The sequence below is a fragment of the Aotus nancymaae genome, unplaced genomic scaffold (assembly GCF_030222135.1).
Source record: "Aotus nancymaae isolate 86718 unplaced genomic scaffold, 86718_ANA_hifiasm-v0.15.2.pri h1tg000076l, whole genome shotgun sequence".
Classification (NCBI taxonomy): Eukaryota; Metazoa; Chordata; class Mammalia; order Primates; family Aotidae; genus Aotus; species Aotus nancymaae.
The window spans coordinates 14,256,599-14,279,413 of NW_026988491.1; the positions used below are offsets into that span (position 1 = coordinate 14,256,599).

The 22,815-nt window shown below is 52.1% G+C and overlaps 1 protein-coding gene across 1 annotated transcript in view; it reads left to right on the forward strand.

Annotated features, from left to right (window-relative positions):
* Positions 1 to 19,731, forward strand: part of FAM83F (family with sequence similarity 83 member F) — a 35,514-nt gene extending 15,783 nt beyond the window's left edge. Inside the window, exons 2-5 of the mRNA XM_012458905.2 lie at positions 9,017 to 9,184; positions 9,723 to 9,844; positions 11,368 to 12,041; positions 19,418 to 19,731. Of these exons, the coding sequence (XP_012314328.1) occupies positions 9,017 to 9,184; positions 9,723 to 9,844; positions 11,368 to 12,041; positions 19,418 to 19,467 (1,014 nt within the window). The 3' untranslated portion in view covers positions 19,468 to 19,731. The remainder of the gene's footprint in view (positions 1 to 9,016; positions 9,185 to 9,722; positions 9,845 to 11,367; positions 12,042 to 19,417) is intronic.
* Positions 19,732 to 22,815: the final 3,084 nt, after the last annotated feature.

Genomic DNA, 22,815 nt, shown 5'->3' on the forward strand with positions numbered 1-22,815 from the left:
CAGTACCAATGGGGGCAGAAAGGATTGACTCTGAGAAGATCCAGGGTGGGGCCTGCTGGGATTCTGGGTGACTGATGGGATTTGGTGGGTGGGGAGGAGGAGGAGGCTGGTCGGCCTGGCTTCTGGCTCGAGTGACTGGGAGGATGTTGACCTGTGGAGTGCACGTGTGGCTGAGGGACATGTCCAAGCCGCAGTCCACTCTGCAGATGTGGACACCTGGCAGAGTGATGCCTCCTCTAGTCTGGGTCATCCGAACACTCATGGGGCGCAGGGGCCAGGTGGAGCCCTCTAGTCGGTTTTGTTATCTACCAGTAATCATGGAGTCCAGAAAGAGGATTGGAAATGCTGGCAGTTTAATTAAAGCTGAATGGCAGGAGAGGGGCATTCGGAGACTCCCTACTCGCCCTCACTCCCCACCCGCCCTCACTCCCCACCCTACCACCCAGGCAGGATATCAGACGAGGAGCTGTTGAGCTCACGAAACACCCGATGAGAAGTCTTAGAACATCAGAGGCTCTCTGCCAGTGCGCCTGCAACGGCCTATAGAAACTGCTGCCACCTCAAATTAACCTCTCTCCGCAGGCATTGCGTATCAGTAGGTAACCAGGTAAAGGACACCGGGGATGGGCAGCCAGCTGGAGGGGGCGTGATGTTCTCCCCCAGCAAAATCTGCTTCCCTAGGTTCTGAGCCCATGATGTCCTGTTTTTAAACCCGATTTTCCATCTACACTGGGAGCTTTGAAGTTTGCTCGGTGTGGAGAATCACGTGCGCAGTGAAAGACCCGAGCAGAGAGAGTGGGGAGCTGGTCCCCCTGGGCCTGACGCTGCAGAGCTGAATGTCAAAGCAGGGCCCTCTGAGACCAAATCAGAGGGTAATTATCACTTCTCCACAACTGGATTGCAGGAGTCAGCCAGCAATTGATTTTTTTTTTTTTGTACTACAAATATTTCATTATTTAATTGGTAGTGACACAGATGGCTGGCTTGCACCAGGGCATCATAGTTCGACTCTTGAAAGCCAGGCTGTGGGGACACCGCCTCTCCCTACATCCTTAGGCAGGTGGGGCTAGGACAGGCCAGCTTCCCTGCTTAATTTTTCAATCACAAAGCACAAGTAAGAGCGTGAACCTGAGACGTGCTTCTGTGAACCGGTCGAGCTGTCCTCAGCAACGTGAGTCCGCTCTGAGCTGGACACCATGGAGTGTTCAAAAATGAGAGGACAATGAACTCTGGCCTAGATAGTATGTGGGAGATAAACTATCAGGAGCACCAAGAGATGGTGATCAAGTTTCAGAGCCCCACAAACCACGTTGCTGGTGAAATGAAGCCAGAACTCTGCAGGTTGTGTTCAAACCCTCTATCCAGCCCATGTACCCTCACCCTCATCCCTACCCCATACCCACCCTGAATTGTGCCAGCCAAGCTGGAGGACTTGAATGTGATTTTTGTTTGGTTGGTTGGCTATTTTGGACCACAGGTGCAAAGAGCTGATTGTTCACCTTAGTTCACACCACACTTCACTGGCAAGCCTTGGAAGGCCCCTCTCATTTTACCTTTCTCCTTCCCTCCTATTCCTTTCTCCTTCCAGAGGCAGCCGCCCTCATGCATTCAGCATATGTCCTCAGACATGTTTGTATCCTTGAAAAGTGTGCAGGATTATTTTATGTAGTGTGTTTTTTTGTTTTGTTTTTTGGGATGGAATCTTGCTCTGTCACTCAAGGTCGAGTGCAGTGGCGCAATCTCAGCTTACTACAACCTCCGCCTCCCGGGTTCAAGCAATTCTCCTGCCTCAACCTCCCAAGTAGCTGGGACTACAGGTGTGCACCACCACACCCAGCTAACTTTTGTAATTTTAGTAGAGACAGGCTTCATCATGTTGGCCAAGCTGATCTCAAACTCCTGACCTCGTGATCCACCCTCCTTGGCCTCCCAAAGTGCTGGGATTACAGGCGTGAGCCACCGTGCCCAGCCTGTAGCGTGTTTTTGTTTACATAAATGGTATTAGGCTATAGATTTCACTCTTTAACATTTTCATTTGAACTATCCATTTTAAAAAGAATTATCCAAGTTAGGGTACATGGAACTAGTTCGTCGCTTCTGTCTGCTGTAAAACATTCTATCACATTCCTCACATTTTCCTCACTCAGTCTTCTAGAAATAGACATCTATGTTGTTGCCAGCTCCTTGCTATCCCAAAGAAAGATGCAGCGAACATCTTTGTTCTGGACCCCATACAGACCTATGCAAAGATCCAAGAGTTTCTCAGGTGTACACAGCCAAGAGTGACTTTGCTGGCTTGTAGCTGTGCACATACTTAAATCCACTGAGTTCTGCCTGTCACTCTACAGAATAGCTGCACCAGTGTTCCCACCCAGCAGCAGAGACAAAAGTCCCCCTTCTTCCACTTACCAGTATTTTGGATTACCCAACTTTCTGATTTTTTGTTAATCTCATAGTTGTAAAGTGATCTCTCCCTTTTATCTCTTTTTTCTTTTTCTTTTTTTCTTTTTATTCTTGAGATAGAGTTTTGCTCTTGTTGCCCAGTCTGGAGAGCAATGGTGAAATCTCCTCTCACTGCGAGCTGCACCTCCCAGGTTCCAGTGATTCTCTTGCCTCAGCCTCCCAAGTAGCTGGGACTACAGGTGCACACCACCAAGCCCAGATAATTTTTATATTTTTAGTAGAGATGGCATTTCACCATGTTGACTAGGATGGTCTCAATCTCTTGACCTCGGGATCCACACACCTCAGCCTCCCAAAGTGCTGGGATTACAAGCGTGAGCCACCGCACCCGGCCAGTAGTACAATTCTTACTGATATGGTTCTGTAGTATGTCTTACTCTCTATAGAACAAGTATTCCCTTTTAGCTTTTCTTTTTAAAAATGGATGTAGCTATTTGTGGATCTTTATTCTTCTTTATATCTTAGAAGTATTTGAGTTTCTCAAAAACATTTACTTTTTATGGAATTACGTTGAATTTTGATAATATGGAGAGTGTTCGATTTTTTAAGTATTGAATCGTGTTATCTTTTCATGGTTCATCGCTTCATTTACTCACGTATTTTAAAATGCCCTTTAATAGAGTTTCCAATATTTCTTCCTGAAGGCATTTATTTCCAAAAACCTTGTGGTTAGGTTTTAACTGTGAATGGATCTTATTTTCTTTCTTTCTTTCCTTCTTTTGTTTTGCTTCTTTCTTTTGGTTGATTATTGCTAGAGTAGAATAAAGCTATTGGTTTTTGTAAGTTTTTATGGAATCTGGCAATCTTGCTGAATTCTCTTATTAATTCAAATTGCTTTTCTCTTTATTCTACTGGATTTTCTATGAAAATTATATCATCCTATTAGCCAGGTGTGATGACACGCACCTGTAATCCCAGCTACTCCAGAGGCTGAGGCAGGATAATTGCTTAAACCTGGAGGCAGAGGTTGCAGTGAGCTGATTCGCGCCACTGCACTCCAGCCTGGGCAACAGAGCGAGACTCTATCTTGAAAAAGAAAAGAAAATTATATCATCCTTAAATACTGGTAGTTTTGTCTCCTCTAATCCTTATCTCTCTCACTTCTTTTTTTGTCTTACTATATTGGTGAGGACCTACAATACCATGCTGAACTGTAGTGGTGATAGTGAGTATCCTTCACTTGCCTGAGACCTAAAGGGAATACATCATAAGTTTCTCCATGAAGTAAAATGTTTCATGTGGGTTTTTGGTAGTTAGAGCTTACCAAGTTAAGGAAGATCCCTCCTATTCTTTGTTTTCTGGGAATTATAGTCACAAATAGGGATCTAGCTTTATTTAATACTTTGTAAAATTATTAAGATAAATGTGATTTCCTTCTCTTGACCCCATAAACGTTTTAAATTAAAATGATACAATTTCTAATGTTGAGTCACCCTTAACATTCTTAGGATAAACTCTACTTGGTTATAGTGTATTTTGTTTAGTTCACTTTTTTAAGTGTGTTATCCATGTCATTTGCATTTTTAATTGCATTAGCATATAATTGGCCTTAATATTATTTTTTACCATGTTTATAATTCCTTAAATTTCTATTAAGTCTGTAGCAGTTTCTTCTTTTTCATTCAGTATTTTATTTACATCTCCTCTTTTTTTGTCAGTTTTGCCAGAAGTTTGTCTATCTTGTTTAGTCTTTTTAAACAGCCGGTTTTTGATTCAGTGTTTCTGAAGTACCTCCCAGCAATCCCATCTCTAGGAAGCAGTGAAATGAAGACCCTGGAGCCACCTAGGACTGAGTTCCTGGCTCTGCCACATGGTAGCTTTATAACCTTGGACATACGACTTTACCCGCTCTGTGTTTACTTCCTCACTTGTAAAGTGGGAATAACCCTTCCTCAGAAGAGTTGTGAGGATCAGATTAGAAAGTTTACCTAAAGCACAGGAAACAGCCTAGGTGCACTGAAAGTGTTTGGTACATGTTCATTCCCATCCTCAGTGCCCGTATTAGTCAGGGTTCTCCAGAGGAACAGAACCAACTGGATGGGTATGTTTGTGTGTAAGAGAGATCCGCAGAGAGACAGAGATTGATTGACTTTAAAGAATTGGCTCAGCCGGGCTTGGTGGCTCATGCTTGTAATCCCAGCACTTTGAGAGACCAAGGCAGGCGTATCACCTGAGGTCGGGAGTTCGAGACTAGCCTGGCCAACATGTAGAAGCTCTGTCTCTACTAAAAATACAAAAAATTAGCTAGGTATGGTGGCACATGCCTGTAATCCCAACTACTCGGGAGGCTGAGGCAGGAGAATCACTTGAACTTGGGGGGGCGGAGGTTGCGGCGAGCTGAGATCATGCCATTGCACTCCAGCCTGGGCAACGAGAGCAAAACTCTGCCTCAAAAAAAAAAAAATTGGCTGGTGGGATAATAGAGATGCAAGGCCAAAGTCTGCAGGATGGGCTGTCAGGCTGGAGATGCTGGGAAGAGCTGCAGTTCCAGTCCAGAGGCAGTCTGCTGGCAGAATTCCTTCTTGCTCAGGGGAGGTCAGTCTTTGTTCTACAAAGGCCTTCAGTGGATTGGACGAAACGCACCCACATTGTGGAGGGTAATCTGCTTTATTCGAAGTCCGGTGATTTAAATGTTAATTTAATCCAAAAAAAACACCCTCATAGAAACATCCAGGATAATGTTTGCCCAGCCAAACAAACATATAACATTAACCAGCACAGTACCTTTTTTTGTGCTGTGCCCTTTCCCTGAAACGCTCCCCTTGCAGGCCCCTGCTAGGCCACGTGGCACCTGCGTGTAGATGAGAAAAAGGTGACCCTTCCCGGGCCAGGCACAGCTCTCTCCTCAGCCAGTGCCCGTGTGCAGGACACACTCCTGCAAGGCAGCCCAGACAACTGCCCTGCTCGGTTTTCCTCCCACTCCTTTCTCAGAGTGCCAAAGGCTTTCCATCCTTCACAGTTCAGCTTCCTTGGTAAAGTCTTTCTTGTTCTCCCCTGGCTGGAAGTAATCTCTTCTCTCCACTCATCCACCCACCCCAAACCACATCACATGTCACGCTCTTAAAGGCATTCATGTCATTTATCTCATGTCTTAGTTATTTTGTGCAAAGGTCTTATTCCACTTGGATTAACCCCTTGAAATCAGCATTGTAGCTTATCTGTCTTTAGGTCCTCACTCTGCCTGTGGGGCTCAGGAAGCATTCATTCTTCCTGCGTGAATGATTATCGCAATGTCAGCCTCAAAGGAAGACGCTGAGGCAAAATTAGTATAGAGAGTTTATTTGGGCCAAGATTTAAATTTAGGACTGCCTCCCAGGACACACTACCAGGTTTCCTTGGGGAGGCTCAAGTTTTTAAAGAAAAAAGCATGAAATCAGGAGAGGGGGAGATGACAAAAGTCATTGGTCAGGAATTTGCGTTGGTTTACAGAAATAACATTGTCAGTGATGGGCTAATTCTTTTTTTTTTTTTTTTTGAGATAAGGTCTCACTCTGTTTCCTAGGCTATAGTGCAGTGGTGCTATCATGGCTCACTGCAGCCTCGACTTCATGGGCTCAAGCGATCCCCCTGCATCAGACTCTAAATAGCTGGGACTACAGGCCCACGCCACCATGCCCAGCTAATTTTGGTATTGTAGAAACAGGGTTTTGCCATGTTCCCTGGATGGGTCTGAAACTCCTGAGCTCAAGCAATCCTCCTGCTTCAGCCTCCCAAAGTGCGGGGATTACAGGTATAAGCCACTGTGCCCGGCCTACCCTGTTGAACTATCAAGTGTATAGCATTTTATGCCTACTTGGTGTCAGTCTACAGCAAGTGGCTTCAAGCCACTTACTAAATAATAATTATTATTTAGCTTGAGGGGGAGTGAGACATGACTGCTCTAACATTTTATTTTATTTTATTTTATTTTTTGAGATGGAGTCTTGCTTTGTCCCCCAGGCTGGAGTGCAGTGGCTCAATCTGGGCTCACTGCAGACTCTGACTCCCTGGCTTAAGCAATTACAGGCACATGCCACCACGCATGGATAATTTTTGTATTTTTAGTAAAGATAGAGTTTCACCGTGTTGGCCAGGCTGGTCTCAAACTCCTGACCTCAAGTGATCCGCCTGCCTTGGCCTTCGAAGTGCTGGGATTATAGGCGTGAGCCGCTGCTGCTGCTATCACATTTTAAACGCCTCTCTGGGCCTGGTAATTTACAGCATCTCTCATTCCTCAGATGGAAGCTGGTTTTTTTTCTTTCTTTCTCAAAATGTAAGAGCTACGAAGAGCTTTAAATGGTATTGTGTGGGGCAGGGCACAGGAGTCTATAGTCAGGGTGATGGCAGAGCACATGTGTGAAGGTGGTGACACAACCGTGACAGGCTTATTGAGTGTACCTGGTGCCAGGCACTGCACTTGGCACTTTTTTTTTTTTTTTTTTGAGACAGCGTCTTGCTCTTGTCTCCCAGGCTGGAGTACAATGGTGTGATCTCTGCTCACTGCAACCTCCGCCTCCTGGGTTAAAACGATCCTCTTGCCTCAGCCTCCCGAGTAGCTGGGATTACAGGCGCCCACCACCACTCCCAGCTAAGTTTTGTATTTTTAGTAGAGACAGGGTTTCACCATGTTGGCCAAGCTAGTCTCAAACTCCTGAGCTCAGGTGATCCACTTGCCTCAGCCTCTCAAAGTGCTGGGATTACAGGCGTGAGCCACCGCGCCCAGCCCTGCACTCAGCACTTTCATGGAGCATCTCGCTAAGTCCTAGAACAACCTTTGAGATTGGTACAGTTATTAGCTCCATTTTGCGGCCAGAGAAGCCTGGGCTGGCCGTGGCATGGGGATGCCAGCCTGGTCTGCCTGACTTTAGAGTCTGTGCTTTTAGTTACTAAGGCAAGCTGACTTCCTGGCCTGTATAGCAGCTACCATTTACTGAGGACTTACTACAATAGCAGACATGATGTTTGCTGCTTTACAGTTATTCCTAATCCTCAGGGCAAAAGTGTAAAATACTGGGTATCCTCACTTGGCAGATGAGGAAACAGAGTCTCATTAAGGTTAAGTGACTTGCCCCCAAAACCGAGGCCCTTTCCTCAGCATCACATGCACAGTGTTCGAGACCATAAGAAAGCCTTTGGGAGGCTGAGGTGGACAGATCACTTGAGGTTGGGAGTTCGAGACCAGCCTGACCAACATGGAGAAACACCATCTCTACTAAAAAATACAAAAATTAGCTGGGTGTGGTGATGCATGCCTGTAATTCCAGCTGCTCCGGAGGTTGAGGCAGGAGAATTGCTTGAACCTGGGAGGTGGAGGTTGCAGTGAGCTGAGATTGTGCCATTGCACTCCAACACGGGCAACAAGAAGGAAATTCCATCTCAAAAAAAGAAAAAAGAAGAGAAAAGAAAGCCTTCAGCTGGAGTGTGGAGCATGGTTTGTGTAGGAAGCTGGAAGTGGCTGCGGTTAGAAAGATGGAGCTGCCTCAAGCTGCATAAGCCTTGCCTTCCAGGGTAGATGATCGGGAATGACTTTTGTAAATGCAGGGTCCTGAGCAGTGACCTAGATTTGAGGATGGGGTGGGATGAGATGGATACCTGAAGGCCAAGGGAATCCAAGCCAGCTGGAGCTCTGCCCATATCTGTGCCTGGGGAAGCGCAGAGCTTCGCACAGCTGCAGGGCCATCGGAGCATCCAGGCCTGCTGAGAAAGTGATGTTTGAGCAGATCTGTGGCTGGTGGAGGTGAGCCTACCCCTGGCATCTCAGCGATGGCATCTCCTTTTGCCTGCTTGTTTCTCTAGGATGTCAGGAGCAACTTTCCTCAGCCCCCTAGATCTCGCTTGATATAATTTCTTTATTTTTTAATTGTTTTTTTTTTTTTCTAAGACAGAGTCTTGCTCTGTCACCCAAGCTGGAGTGCAGTGGCATGATCTCAGCTCACAGCAACCTCCACCTCCCAGGTTCAAGTGATTTTCCTGCCTCAGCCTCCCGAGAAACTGGGATTACAGGTGCCCACCACTCCCAGCTAATTTTTTTTTTTTCACTCTTGTTGCCCAGGCTGGAGTGCAATGGTGTGATCTCAGCCACTACCTCCCGGGTTCAGGCAATCCTCCTATCTTAGCCTCCTGAGTAGCTGAGATTACAGGCACCCGCCACCACACCCAGCCCATTTTTTGTATTTTTAATAAAGAGTTTCACCATGTTGGCCAGGCTGGTCTCAAACTTCTGAACTCAGGTGATCCACCTGTCTCGGCTTCCCAAAGTGCTGGTATTACAGGCATGAGCCACCTCGCCCAGCCCTGATATGGCTTCTTAAGAGCTGCTGGAAGACCCCCAGGGTGGGGAGGTGGGGATTTGTCCAGGATGAAGTACAAGCACACAGCCTGCACCCCCAGGCCCATCTCCAGGGCTCAGATGTGCTCAAAGGTAGGTGGACGTGGAGCCCCAGGAATGATACCAGGTGGAGTTTTTGACTCTTGGCCACCAGTGACCCCAGGGCAAGGTGGTCCCATCTGTGCAGGGTGTGCCTCTGTGGGCGTGTCATCACCGCATGCCTCACCAGTGCCCTTCTCCACTCAGGTCATTGCTGTTGTCATGGACCTCTTCACGGATGGTGATATCTTCCAAGACATTGTGGATGTTGCCTGTAAGCGCCGGGTCCCAGTGTACGTCATCCTGGACGAGGCAGGAGTGAAGTATTTCCTGGAGATGTGTCAGGGCCTACAGCTCACCGACTTCCGGATTCGGGTAAGTTCCACCCGTGGGGCGGGAAGTGGGCAGGAGATGAGACAGAGACTCCCTCTGCCCCTTCCCATGGCTCCCCCTGCCTCTTCCCTGGTTGAGGGCTCAGGCGAACTTCAAGATCTCAACCCGTTTCCTTCTGTCAAAAGTGAAGCTTTTAACCTTGGCTTTACTGTTTGCTACTGAATCATATGCCCAGCTTTGGTTTTATCCCTAGGCAGCTGAGGGAGGCAGCTCTGGCCTGGTCCTGGGGTGCTCAGTCTGCAGAATTACTGGCTTCAAAGTGAGGGCTGTGGTTCTCTTCTGGGGATTTTTGAGAACAAGCAGGAACCACCCTGGGCTTGTCCATGCCTGAAGCAAGATTTAGGGACTTCTTCCTGCTCACCACAGAGGGTTCTGTTAGGCTGTAGGAAGCAGAGCGTCTTGTGAAGACAGGAGCCTGCAGGCAGGTCCATAGACAAGGGGCTCTTCCTCTGCAGAAGCAAGGACCTGGCACAGAGGCCAGCCCAATGCCGGTGACAGGGCCTTCTACTCTTCCCAACAGAATGTCCGTGTCCGCTCCGTGACAGGCGTCGGCTTCTACATGCCCATGGGGAGGATCAAGGGGACCCTGTCATCAAGGTTCCTGATGGTGGATGGTGACAAAGTGGCCACTGGATCTTACAGGTGAGTTGGGCCAAGTCAGAGAAGGGCCCAGGAGGCCTTGATTCCAGGTAGGTGTTCAGGAAGATGCCAGAGCCTTCATCATCATGAGTTGTAGCAGGTATCATCTGATGCAATGGCAAAGGACAGCTTTCTGCCCAGTCCCTTCCCACAAACTTCCTGGTTCATGGATTATTCTAGAAAGAGGGTCAACTCTTCCTAGGCATTAAGCACTGCCTGCTTTCATGGTCCATTTGCAGCCAGTTGCATTTTGAGGCTAGTTGTTAGGTAGGACAAGCAGGAAGTAGGATGTATAGGACGCACCAGATCTGGAAAGAAATGGGAAGGTGTGGTGTGCGAATGTTGCCAGATTTTTTTTTTTTTTTTGAGATGGAGTCTCACTCTGTCGCCCAGGCTGGAGTGCAGTCGCATGATCTCAGCTCACTGCAACCTCTGCCTCCCGGGTTCAAGCGATTCTCCTGCCTCAGCCTCCTAAGTAGCTAGGATTACAGGTGCCCGCCACCATGCCCAGCTGATTTTTGTATTTTTAGTAGAGATGGGGTTTCACCATGTTAACCAGGCTGGTCTCGATCTCCTGACCTCAGGAAATTTTTTTTTTTTTTTTGAGACAGAGTCTTGCTCTGTCGTCCAGGCTGGAGTGCAGTGGCGCAATCTCAGCTCACTGCAACCTCTGTTTCTTGGGTTCAAGTGATTCTCCTGTCTCAGCCTCCTGAGTAGCTGGGATTACAGGCATGTGCCATCATGCCCAGCTAATTGTTTTTGTATTTTTAATAGAGACAAGGTTTTACCATGTTGGTCAGGGTGGTCTCGAACTTCTGACCTCAAGTGATCCACCTGCCTCAGCCTCCCAAAGTGTTGGGATTACAGGTGTAAGCCACTGCACCCAGCCTCAGAATTTTGATTTAAAAATAATTTACCAAGAACACAAGAGAATGTATGTGTGTAATCTCTGCCCTCCAAGTAAATTAAAATAAAGGTGAGGAGAAGAGAGACCTGAGCACACGGAACAGCGAATAGCGGCGTAAGTCCTGTTACATGGTCAGAGTGTGAGTTTCTGCAGACACTAAGTGCCTAAAAAATCCAGAGAAGAACCAATACAGAGTAGAATAATATTCATAATAGTGGCAGCTGCAGTTGCTATTTTTCAAATGTGTGTTTGTGCCAGGGACTGAGCTAAATGTTTTATATGAGTTGCTTCATTTGAGCCTCACAACAACCCTGTGAACATATGTGCTGGGAGCCCCAGTTTACAAGGCACACAAGCATATAAACCAGGTTTGAATCCAGGCCTGACTTCCTATGCTCTTTCCCTGCACCCAGCTGCCTGCTTGATTCATTTGAGGCCCAGAGCTGGGGAAAGGGAGGCCGTGGGTGGGTGGAGGGAGGTCAGGCCAGCACGTGAGCTACAAGGAGCCTTCCACCCGCAGCAAGGATCCAGCCACAGCAGAGGGGCAGGTCGGGGCGGGGGCAGGGCAAGAGAGAGGCCTATTCACACATGACTTGCTTTTCTGTCCCCACGTTCCCAGGTTCACCTGGAGTTCCTCCTATGTGGACAGGAACCTCCTCCTCCTCCTGACGGGGCAGAACGTGGAGCCCTTTGACATAGAGTTCCGGGAGCTGTACGCCATCTCTGATGAGGTGGACTTGCACCGGCAGCTGGGCCTGGCAGGCCACCACTACTCCTCCACCGTGGCTCGCAAGGTCATCAACCCCAAGTATGCCTTGGTGGCAGGCAGCCGCCACCCTCCTGGGGAGATGATGCGCTGGGCCACCCGGCAACAGCGGGAGGTCGGCAGCAACCCGGAGGGGCAGGAGGAGGGCAGCGGCGGCGAGTCAGCCAGGCGCCTGGAGAACTTCCTGAGAGACCTGGCTACGGTGGAGCAGGTGCTGCCCCCTGTGGAGCCCATCCCCTCGGGGGAGCTGAGCCGGAAGGATGGCAGGATGGTCTCTTGCATGCACATAGACCTAAAGCCCACATCCCGAGAGGCGCCCAGCCGAAATGGCACAGGAGAAGCAGCCAGGGCAGAGGCCGCCCCTGCCAGGGAGCGCAGGCGCCTCAGCAACAAGTTGTTGGGCCGCTGGTCCAAGAGGCCTACGGTGCCCAATGGCGTGGCCAGCTCCCCCTCCACCGAGACCTTCTCCGAAGTGGAGTTTCTGATGGGGAAGAAGCCCAACGAGGACTCCAGTGCTGAGGTCTCAGGTGAGCCCTCTTCCCTCCGCCGCGGTGCCTCCCCAGGCCTCTGGCCCTGGCCCCACGTCGGCACTTAGCCAGGAGCAGTGCCTGGTGTCTGCAGAGGAGCAGATTGCATCTGCAGGCATGCAGAGGGCAGGAGCTCTGGGGTTCCAGGGCCCTCGGTTCCCATTCTGGTTCCGGCCTTTGGCTGCCTGGTGGCCTTGGGCAAGTCCCGCAGCTCTGAGTTTCACTTTCCTCTTCTCTGAAAGAAGAGAAGGATTCCAGGCTTGTCATGGAGTGGTCTGAGAGCTTTTAGTACTACTGCTAGAAGGCACTCAGATCGGCCCTCATGGTAACCCAACAAATAAGTCAGCTGAGCAAGTTTCTCCTTTGTAAATGAAGAAGCGGAGTCGCCGCACAGGGGGTGCACAGAGCCCTGGCTCTGAGCTCAGGGCTTTTTCTAGCAAACCTTCTTCCTTACCACATCACCTGTTGTCAGGATCTCACCCAGTCAGACACACCCCACCCTCCCCTGTGCCCTACCAGTGCCCTGACCCACTTTCCTGTCTCTGTGATGAGCAGTCTGACTTGGTTTCTCCATGTGTCCCTCTGCTGAGTGCTGTCTGCCCGGCTGCTTGTTCCTGGGTGGGATTGTTCCATGGCAGCGTCTTTCTGGGCATCTCTCTGGGATCTCCAAGAGGCACTGGCCTTTATGCCTCTTGCTGCAGCAGTCTCTGGGGTGGCCTTTCAGGCGGCTGGTGGCAGTGCCTTTCTCATCTCTGTGTCCCCGAGTTGGAGGAGTTTCTGTGATGGGATTTCTCCCTCCATCACTGTGGAGCCCAGTGATGAGAACCGGGCTCTGGCTGGCCAGGTGGGCTTTGGCAGGGCCTGGGTCTGGTCCTGGACAGCCCGAGGACGTCCAGGACACACATGTCCCTGCACCCCAGCTTTGACAAGATTGTGATGGCACGAGAGCAGGGAGCACAAGTGTCATCCCCAGCACCGCCTTAGAACCTTGACACACACAGTCCGTGCTCAGGAAATGTTGGCTAACTTTGCTTCTTGGAGTTTGAACAGGCTTGGGCGCCTCTGTGGCTGTGGGCACAGTGGGAGCGCCAGGGCGTTCCCTCCATTTGGCCTGGGGATGTTGACTGAGCTGCTGGCCTGCCAGGTCCTGCACAGGCGCTGTCTCTCCCCTCCTGCCCCCACAGCCACCCTTCAAGCACAGAGGTGGCAGGTGGCTCAGAGGTGACTGAAGGGGTCCCAGGCCATGGGGAGTGGTAGTAGGGCCAGGATTTAAGACCAGGCCTGGCCACAGTCATGTTCTGTCAGGGGAGGGGTGGCCAGCCCCGGCCCTGTTCCTCTTGGACTCACTGGCTCCCCTAACACCAGCAGCTGCTGCTGCTCTGTACCTCTGGTTTGGAGGAAGGGTTGCCATGGTGAACACCTGGCAGGGAAGGGAGGGGGAGGAGGGGGTGAGCCCAGCAGCCACAAGCGCTGTTCCCAAGTCCTGACTGAAGTGGAGTGGAAGCTTCCTCCTCCTTCAGCCCCTCGCCCTGAGGTACGGTTTCCATGGAAACACAAAGCCCTTTGTCTTGTCCCTTCCCACCACCTTCTGCACCTCCCTCCCCCTTGGTCTCCCTGCCCCTGCTGCGGCTCTCTGGTATCTGCCCATGGTGCTCAGGAGCCAGCCTTGCAGACACGGACAGTGCCCTCAGGAACCTCCGCTCCAGGACACTTGACGCTGGGACAGAGAGAGAGGGAAGAGCGAGGGCGAGGGCATGGATAGCCAGGAAGGTCCGGGGATACCCAGAGCCATCACCCTGTTCCTCGTCCATCCTTTAGATGAACACAGAGCTGCCTCCTCCGGCAAGGCCTCTGCCCACTTGTGGGGGCACTTAGGACTTGCAGCCCTGAAATTCACGCTCCCTGACAGGAACTTTCCGCCCTCCAGAGGCCTGGGGGAGACGCAGGAGCTCTTCTCCTGCCTTTGGTTGTTTTGTTTGTTTTCGAGACAACGTCTCACTGGACTGCAGTGGTGCGATCACAGCTCACCTCAACCTCCCGGGTTCAAGTGATTCTCTGACCTCAGCCTCCTGAGTAGCTGGGACCACAGGTGCGTGCCACCGTGCCTGGCTAATTTTTAAAATTGTTTGTATAGGCTGGGTGCGGTGGCTCACACCTGTAATCCCAGCACTTCGGGAGGCCAAGGCAGGTGGATTGACTGAGCTTAGGAATTCACAACCAGCCTGGACAAAACAGTGGAACCCTGTCTCTACTCAAAAAAAATACAAAAATGAGCCAGGTATGGGGGTGTGTGCCTGTAGTCCCATCTACTCAGGAGGCTGAGGCAAGAGAATTACTTGAACCCCGAAGGCAGAGGTTGCAGTGAGCCAAGATCACATCACTGCACTCCAGCCTAGGTGATAGAGTAAGACTCTGTTTCAAAAAAAAAAAATTGTATAGATAGGCTGTTGCCCAGGCTGGTCTCCTGGCCTCAAGTGATCCTCCCACCTCGGCCTCCCAAAGCGCTGGGATTATAGGCACAAGCCACCGTGCCCAGCCGGGAGCTCCTCTCCTGAGAGGCCCTTTCTCATGGCCTCCAGCTTCCCACATCATGGCCAAGTAGGGCTGCTTCAGTGCCTCCCCTCCGGCAGCAGCAGCTAAGCCACCAGGACTGCATGTGTGAGAAGGTGGGCCCGTGACAGCGTGGGGCTCCCACAGTGGGAATCACTGAGAACCTGAGCTCCTACCTTTGGGCCCCTACCCAGGGAAGAAGTCTCCTTCCCCTGGTGAACATTCAGAACCTCCCAGAGCAGCCTCCACATGGCTCTCAGCTCTGGACACATTGCTCCCTGTACCCAAGACACATCCATCCCCTCCCTGGGGCTGTGTCCTCATCTAGAGGAGGAGGGGGTACACCTGGGAGGGTTTCCGAGGTCCCCTGGAGTTCAGATTCTGCCTCTGTTCTTTCCGTCTCTGTTGCCCTCTTGTCAAGGGAGAACTTGGGTTGATGACAGTTTCTGTCATAAGAGAAAAAATAGAAAAAGCTCCGAGCTGACAGCCTGTAAAATTGCTTGATAAGGAGTATATAGTTGTCAAACAGCATGCAAATTTTTGCAAACCCAGGTATGGCCCTTGGGAGAACCTTAGGGAAATTGCTTCCTCCTTCGGGGCTGGGGATCCAGCTGGGAGCCAGGGGTGCCTGGCTGTTGCAAGGCTCATGGCGCCCTCTAGTGGCAGAAGCTAGGCACCTCTTGTACTGCTTCCCTTCAGCCCTTGCCTTGTGCTGGGAGCACTCAGCCCTTATTCTGGAGCTTCTGTGCCCTCCAGGAGCTCTGCACAGGCTCCCTGGGGCAGGGACCCCCAACCTCACAGGGCAGCCTCAGTGGAGAGCCTTGTTAAAAATGCAACAAGGCCAGTCGCAGTGGTTCATGCCTGTAATCCCAGTGCTTTGGGAGGCTGAGGTGAGAAGATCACTTGAGCCCAGTTCTAGACCAGCCTGAGCAACATAGCAAGACCCTGTCTCTAAAAAAAAAAAAAAAAAATAGTTGAGGGTAGTGCCATTTGCCCGTAGTCTCAGCTACTTGGGAGGCTGAGGCAGGAGCATCACTCAAGCCCAGGAGGTCAAGGCTGGAGTTAGCTGTGATTGTCCCACTGCACTCCAGTCTGGACAACAGAGAGACCCCGTCTCAAAAAATAAGAGTAAATACAAATTTTAAAATGCAACAAATTCACTTTGGGAGGTCGAAGAGGGTGGATCACCTGAGGTCAAGAGTTCGAGACTAGCCTGGCCAACATGGAAACCCCATCTCTACTAAAAATACAAAAATTAGCTGGGCATGGTGACAGGCACCCATAATCCCAGCTACTTGGGAGGCTGAGGCAGAAGAATCGCTTGAAGCCAGGAGATGGAGGTTGCAGTGAGCTGAGATACACCACTGCACTCCAGCCTGGGCAACAGAGCGAGACTCTGTCTCAAAATAATAATAATAATAATAATAAAATCTTTTTAGTGCAACAGTCTGTACTGCCAGACAGGGCTTAGGAATCTGTATTTTAAACTAGGGTCCTCCTTTTCCAGTGTAGCTCCCCATTGTAGAGGGTCCTCAGACCAGCAGACTCCAAGCGATTGAGGAAACAGATGAGGCCCTGCCCTCGGGACGCTGCCAGCCTAGGGGAGGAGGTCCCCGTGCTGTGCCTGAGACCCCACCCAGTTCCCCCAGGGAGATGACTGGGAAATGGCCAATGCTTTTGAAGAAAGTGGTGAGAGACACGGTGCCATACGCTGTCACACGGAACTGGCATCCTCCTTGCTGCCATCCCGCCTGCTGACAGCATCTCACAGTGAGGTTCAGAGAGGCCAGGCCCTGTACCCATGCTGCCCAGGGAGGAAAGGGCAGTGTGGTCTCCTGCCTCCCAGCCTTCTGCAGATATCATGGCTGTCTCCAGAAGGCTAGGGTTGGCATCGTTTCCCTGCATCGTTAAAGACCGTTTGGAAGAGCCAGAGCCCCGAATAGAGGACAGACCCTTTCCCCTGGTGTCGTGGGGGCCAGGAGGAAGATGAGAGCGACAGCTTGCTTCCCAGAGTGCCTCGGGGTCCTTTCCTGCCCCAAAGCCCCTGGGCCTGTGCTTTGCTTCCCAGTTTCTCTGAGGTGATCTGCAGTGACAGTCCCTTTCCAGAACTCTCCTGGGGTCCCTGGATTTATGTGTGGATAGCCCCCGGCTGGCAGTGTGGTCTGGCTCTGTAGAGCTGTGGCTGCCGGGCTCCTGGACTGGGGACTTGTTCTCCTGTGTCATCCCCCAGGGCCCCAGGTCTCTGATCTCGCTCCTGCTCTTGCTGCATCTGCTGCTGCTGCTGCTGTGATGACTGTTGTTACTAGGATAGCGCCAAACCCCTAAGTAGCTCGCCATGGCTGTCTCATTCATTTCATTCAATAAATATGTATCTAGGAAGTCTCTGCTCTGTGCCAGGCCCTGCTCTTATTTCCTGGCACAGCCATGAATAGAATGAACATGGCCCCCGCTTTTATGGAGCATGTTAGCCTGGGGAGAGACCAGGATGGGGGGAGAATGACCCTTCTGTAAAGGGTGCCAGGAAAGGCCTCTCTAACCAAGGAGCATCTGAGCAAGACTTGAATGGAAAGCAAGGGCCCTGTGGACATCAGACGGAAGACTCTTCCAGATACAGGAATGTGAAGCCCCCGGAGCCTGGAGGAGATGGAGCCCATCGTCCTTATCATGGCTTCCGTGGGGGTGACCTCTGCCTCGCCCTCTCACACCACCTCACCTGCCAGCGAAGCAGACTGACTGCAAGTCCTGAGTGCCCCAGGCTGTCCCCCCATACCCTACGCTACATCACACAGCTCCACTTCACTAAGAGGCCCCTCCTCCCACCCTGCACCCCTGTTTTCATCTTGAGGTCACCTCTGAAGCTTGACTCTCATTAGCCTTCTTCCGACCACCCCACCCAGGCCACACATCCTTTGTAAAAAGGACTATGCTGGCTGTTGATGCACCTTCCCCGTTCACCTGAGCAGGGCCGACTCCCCACACATGGTCGGCTCCCAATACCTGAGCACTGTGGGAATGACAGGGGACCCAGAATTTGTCCTGAAGCCAGTTTCTCTGTCCTATCTGGGGCAAGGAAATGAATTCTGAAAGCCTGCTCTCTCCAGGTTTTCACCGCCCCTCCTTACAAAAAAGTGGGGAGCACGGTGCTGGTGAAGATGGGCCCTGCCCCTGCCTTGCCCAGACTTCTCCTAGAGGCAGCCAGCCGAGCAGTGTGCAGGCTTGGGAAGCAGCTTCCCTCACCCCCAGCCCCCACCACACCCCCAACTACACCACCTCCCCTGTTTAATGATCTGGAGGTTGATCTGTTTACCTGCCTCCAAAATGCTGCTGCCTCTGGGGAGGAAGTGACATCTGCTTAGTGGGCCATGCACATCAGACCAGCTGAGGAGGGGACATGGGGACAGATGTGTCCATTGCAGCAGTGAGTGACCCTAGGATGGCCACCTTTCATCCCCCAGCAGAGCCGCCCCAGACATGCTTGGCACCACCACAGAAGGTGACCCCCAGCACCTTGGCCATGGAGCCCCTCGGGCGCAGCCTCCTGCCCAGGGGTAGGTGAACACCCTTAACGAGGGCACAGCTGGATTCGTGGTCAGTCCTGAAGAGCTCTGCCTGGATGGACGAGGCCCGAGGCCGTAGGTCACAGCACAGTCAGCAGGAGCAGTGGCCCATGGTGCGCAGCAGGGGCAGGGGCTCCAGGTTGGGTTCTGTTCAGTGTGTCCTGCTCCTGGCCCAGGAGAGGAGGCAGATGAGGCCTCAATTAAATTTGCAGCTGAAGTGATGCTGGAAGGTTGTGGGAGCACCAGGGAAGCAGCCCTTGCTGTGTGGAGGGGAACTGGCAGGAAATAACACGAGTGGCTTCCACCTGGGGAGAGGTAGCACCCATACCTCACAGGCCCGCAGGTGTCAGGCCTGCCTCCATGCTCCCCCGGCACTGCCTCCGGAGGAGGTCCGAGAGCAGGAATCCAGCCAAAGGAACAGCAGGCCTCCTCCTGGGACTGTAAAGGAAGTGGGAAGGATGGATAGAGGCCTGGGAAAGAGGAGAAATCAGCTTCTCTGGCTTCCGGGGTGCGGGCGCAGCTTTCTCTCCCCTTCCCTCCCTGCAGCCAGCATGTTCCTCTCCGTCCTCCCCTCAAAGCTGCCCCCTAAGCAGTGTGATCCACCCCACGGTAGCCGCTCTTGGCCAGCACAAGCCCTTCCCGAGGCGTGGGCTTTCTTTGTTCCAGCCTAGGTGGCCTCAGGCAGAAGGAGCTGGAACTGAGCTGGGAAGACCAAGTTCTGGGCTGCCACTGGCTGGCTCTGGGAGCTGTGGGCACCTCAGCAGTAGAATGGAGGGCCTGGGATGGGAACGGGAGAGAAGGGCCATGGTCTTGCTTTGCAGGCTGAGGAGCTGCATGTATTAGCTGGTAGTGAGTGGCCTCTAGGCGAGGGGTGTGTGTGTGTGTGTGAGAAAGCAAGTTTATTAGAAAAGTAAAGAAATAAAAGAATGGCTAGTCTGTAGACAGAGTAGTCAAGACTTTGGAGTTGGTGGTTGTCATCGTTGGTTCTGGAGCCTGGGTTCTTCCCCCACCCCTCTGGTCAGGAGATGACGGTCACCTTGATGCCTCACCCAGTGGGGCTTCTGCCACGCCGCTGGGACAGGCAGGATCTCTCCTTCTGCTTTCCTGGGTGCCCTATTGACCTGGTTTCCCAATCAGCAGCTTGGGAGGGCGACAGCAACCCCAGCCCCTCAACTGCAGGTGTGGACAGCACACAGGGTAGGGGCTGAAGCTGAATCCACCATGCGTTTGGCTCACATCCTTCCTCATCTCTGTCCTTTGCCTCCGCAGGTAAAACAAGTCCCAGTTCTGCCAAGCCCAACAAGTGCGTGATTTCCTGAGCTGCAGGATGGGGGCGGGCAAGACTTGTGGATGCCCGCCTGCCCTGCCCTGTGCTGTGGAGAGCGCGGGTCACACACTGCACCAGTTTGCACATCAGACTCCAACTGGCCTCCTGCCCTGCAGCCTCCGTCCTGGCCTCAGGGAGCCTGGATCCCACATGAGAGGGTCCGAAGCATCTCAGTCACACACCAGACTGTCAGTGGCTGGGCGGGGGTCAGTGCCATGGTCTCCTTGTTTACATGAAGTAAAAGCTTGACCAATGTCCACCATCCTTTGTGCCCTATCCCCTCCGCTGCTCGCCAGATAGGGTGAGGGCCATTCTTTAAACCTTAATGGGCTGGGGTGTCTGGGGCAACCGCAGTGGCTTGTCCTTCCCCAGGCTTCCTGGTACTTCTGGTTCCCCCCTCCAAGAGATTGGTGGAATAAAAGGGAGAGGGCAGGGCTCTGAGCCCCGGATCCGAGTTCCAGTCCTGCTCTAGCCTCTGAACTCCAGGTGTCAGGTGCAGCCAGCACTGCCGGGACTCTGCATTGAACGAGGGGAAGATGCAGCGGCCAACCCCAGTCAGTGGCAGAATTTGATGCTGCTGAGATCTCTCTCCCCTCCCGGTGCTGTCCTGGCGGTCTCGGCGTGAGTGGTCCAGACCTCCTTGGCTGCTGCCTGCTGTGGGCTTATATGGGGGTCCTTACAGTGCCTTGACCTGGGACTGCTCCTTCCCTCAGTCAGTAAGCTTTGGTTTACAGCCCACATCAGGGACGGGGCTTGGCCAAGAGGGGGTTTGGGGGTGTAGGAGGCTAGGCCCTGAGGACAGGAGCATTTGTCTTTTCTCTCCCAACCCTAACAGGGTCCTCGGACCCCTTCACCAACCAGGGCCTCCCAGGTTACACTTCAGCCAAAGACTGGCCTTCGCCTCCTGTGAGAGTCAGGCTATTTTTAGAAGCCTGTGCCTCACCAGAGCAAGTCGGCCTAATTGCCATGGTGCTGGGCCGGGAGACCCAGTAAGCAATTCCACCCTGCCCTCCCCACTTGGGTGACTAGAGAGGGCAGAGGAGAGTTTGTGAACGGACCTGGGAGAAATTGCCAAACTGCAGACTCTGTGAGCTGGCCCTGCAGGCAGGGCGATGGGGGATCCGAGCCCTGTGAAAAAGCCAGGCAGCAGCCTTTCTTGTCCTCTGACCTCTGAACCAAACTCTCATCCTCTTTCTTTCCTCTAAAACACCCTAGGACACTACCAGCACCCAGGGGAGGTAGTGTCCGCAAGGCAGCTGATGGGAGAGCAAGGAAAGGGGCCGCGCTGGCTGCGCTGCAGGAGCCAGGCATTGCTGAGGAAGCACGAAGTGGGGACCACGTGGTGGCCATTGAGGAAACACAGTCTCTCTGGCAGTGGGGAGGAAAAGGGAAAGGAAGGGTGAGCCTGTCCCCAGGGTCTCCTGTCAATCCCTAGGCTGGCTTCTAAGGTGTGTGGAGAAGGGACTCTGGCCCACCTCCCTGAGCTTTAACACTTCTGGGAAGTGCTTCCTTAGGCATGAAGGCCAGGAAGTATGGCCCGAGTTCGAGTTCATTCTGGAGGGGAGGGAAGGGAGAGGGGGGAGGTGGGGGATGGGGCTGTTACACCTCAGCTCAAAGCAGAAACCTTGAAGGTACAGGACACGAGATGTGTAAATTGCGATGGGGCAGGATGACCCTCTGGTGTGGAGGGCAGGTGCCTCAGGATGAGGGAGGCGGCCTGGGGAAGGGACCGGCCTCCAAGCAAATCAGCCAAGGGCATCTTGTGCCTCCCCTACCAGAAAAGCAGGCCCTGCTTTGACCCTTTACCCCCTCTAGACCCAAAGCACACCCAGGTCCCTCGCCTGCCCTGACATCTAATCTGGGATTAGATCTTGGAATCTTGGAATCTCCAAGTCACCACAGCCTTGAGCCAGGCCTTCCTTTCTGCGTCAGTTTCTCTATGTGCCAAGATGGGGATTTTTCACACTTCCTTGGTCGAGATGATGGGAGACCATATATTGGAGAGGAAGCAAGTTAGCCTAGTGGGAAGAGGGCCGGCCACAGGGCAAGACTGCCCAGGCAGGGCACCTCTCCCCACGGGTCTGTGTCCTCATCCTTATAGTAGTGTGGGCAAGATGGTATCTGGCCCCACCCACTCCAAAAGGCTCGAGACCAAAACTGTAGTCCAGAGATTGCAAAGATCTTGAACTCACAAAATGCAGCTCTTCATGTCTGCCTGTCTGCCCAGGCACCGGCCCACTCTGTTCTGCCTCTTGGCTTCTCAGCTTTGAGTATGCCTGCCCTCTGTTCCAGCATGCGCACATACTTTGTGAAGTCGTCTCTTACCCATCAGATCTCAAGGGTACATCTGGCCCTCCCAGTTGGATGGTAAGTTCAAGGGTGGATCATGCCCTTGCTCCCTGCACAGCAGCTTCCACAAGGCTGGTTACGTTGGAAGGGCTGTAGGAGGAACAGGATACGGCAGCAGTCTCAGCGCTGGGGTCTGGCTTTGCTACCCTCCACACTACACCACCACCAAGCTGCTATCTCACTTTCTGAATCAGCTTCTGTAGGGTAAGTGTTCACAGTTGGTGCAGCTCTTTGGGAAGCCTAACCTCCCAATGAGCTGAGCCCCTGGGGTGGCTGCCATGATTGCTTCTGCCCCATAAGGGCAGGAAGCACAGGACCCCTGGATGGGGTTGGGAGGCTGCCCCTTGAGATTTGGGAAAACTTCCTATCCCCTTAGCTACCTGCCCTTAGAGTATGGTTAATGCTATCCCTGATCCCTCAAGGGCTTTCAAGATAGCCTGTGTTGACATCACTACCCTCTGCCTCTGTAGAACTTTATAGAAAAGCTAGGCAAAAAATGAGACCCAGAGATATGGAAGAAACTGGCCGAAGTTTTTTTTTAATGACTGTGTTGCCTTTCTCTTTTTCATATTTATTGAACACCTACTATCTGCTAGTCACCATGCTAGATGCTTTAGTCACATGCAGGTTTCAGACTAAGAAAAGCTCAAGAAAGAGCACTTTACAAAGTTAAGTTTTCCTGTGTATTGGGGGAGTGGGCCTCATTAAGCTGTATGATGAGCAGCATGGGTAATTGTTTGTTTTTTGAGCTAGTGTCTCTGTTGTCTAGGCTGGAGTGCAGTGGTACTAACTTGGCTCATTGCAACCTCCGCCTCTTGGATTCAAGTGATTCTCCGGCCTCAGCCTCCCACATAGCTAGGATTACAGGTGTGAGCCACCACACCTGGCTAATTTTTGTATTTTTAGTAGAGACAGGGTTTCACTATGTTGGTCAGGCTGATCTCGAACTCCCAGCCTCAGGTGATCTGCCCACCTTGGCCTCCCAAAGTGC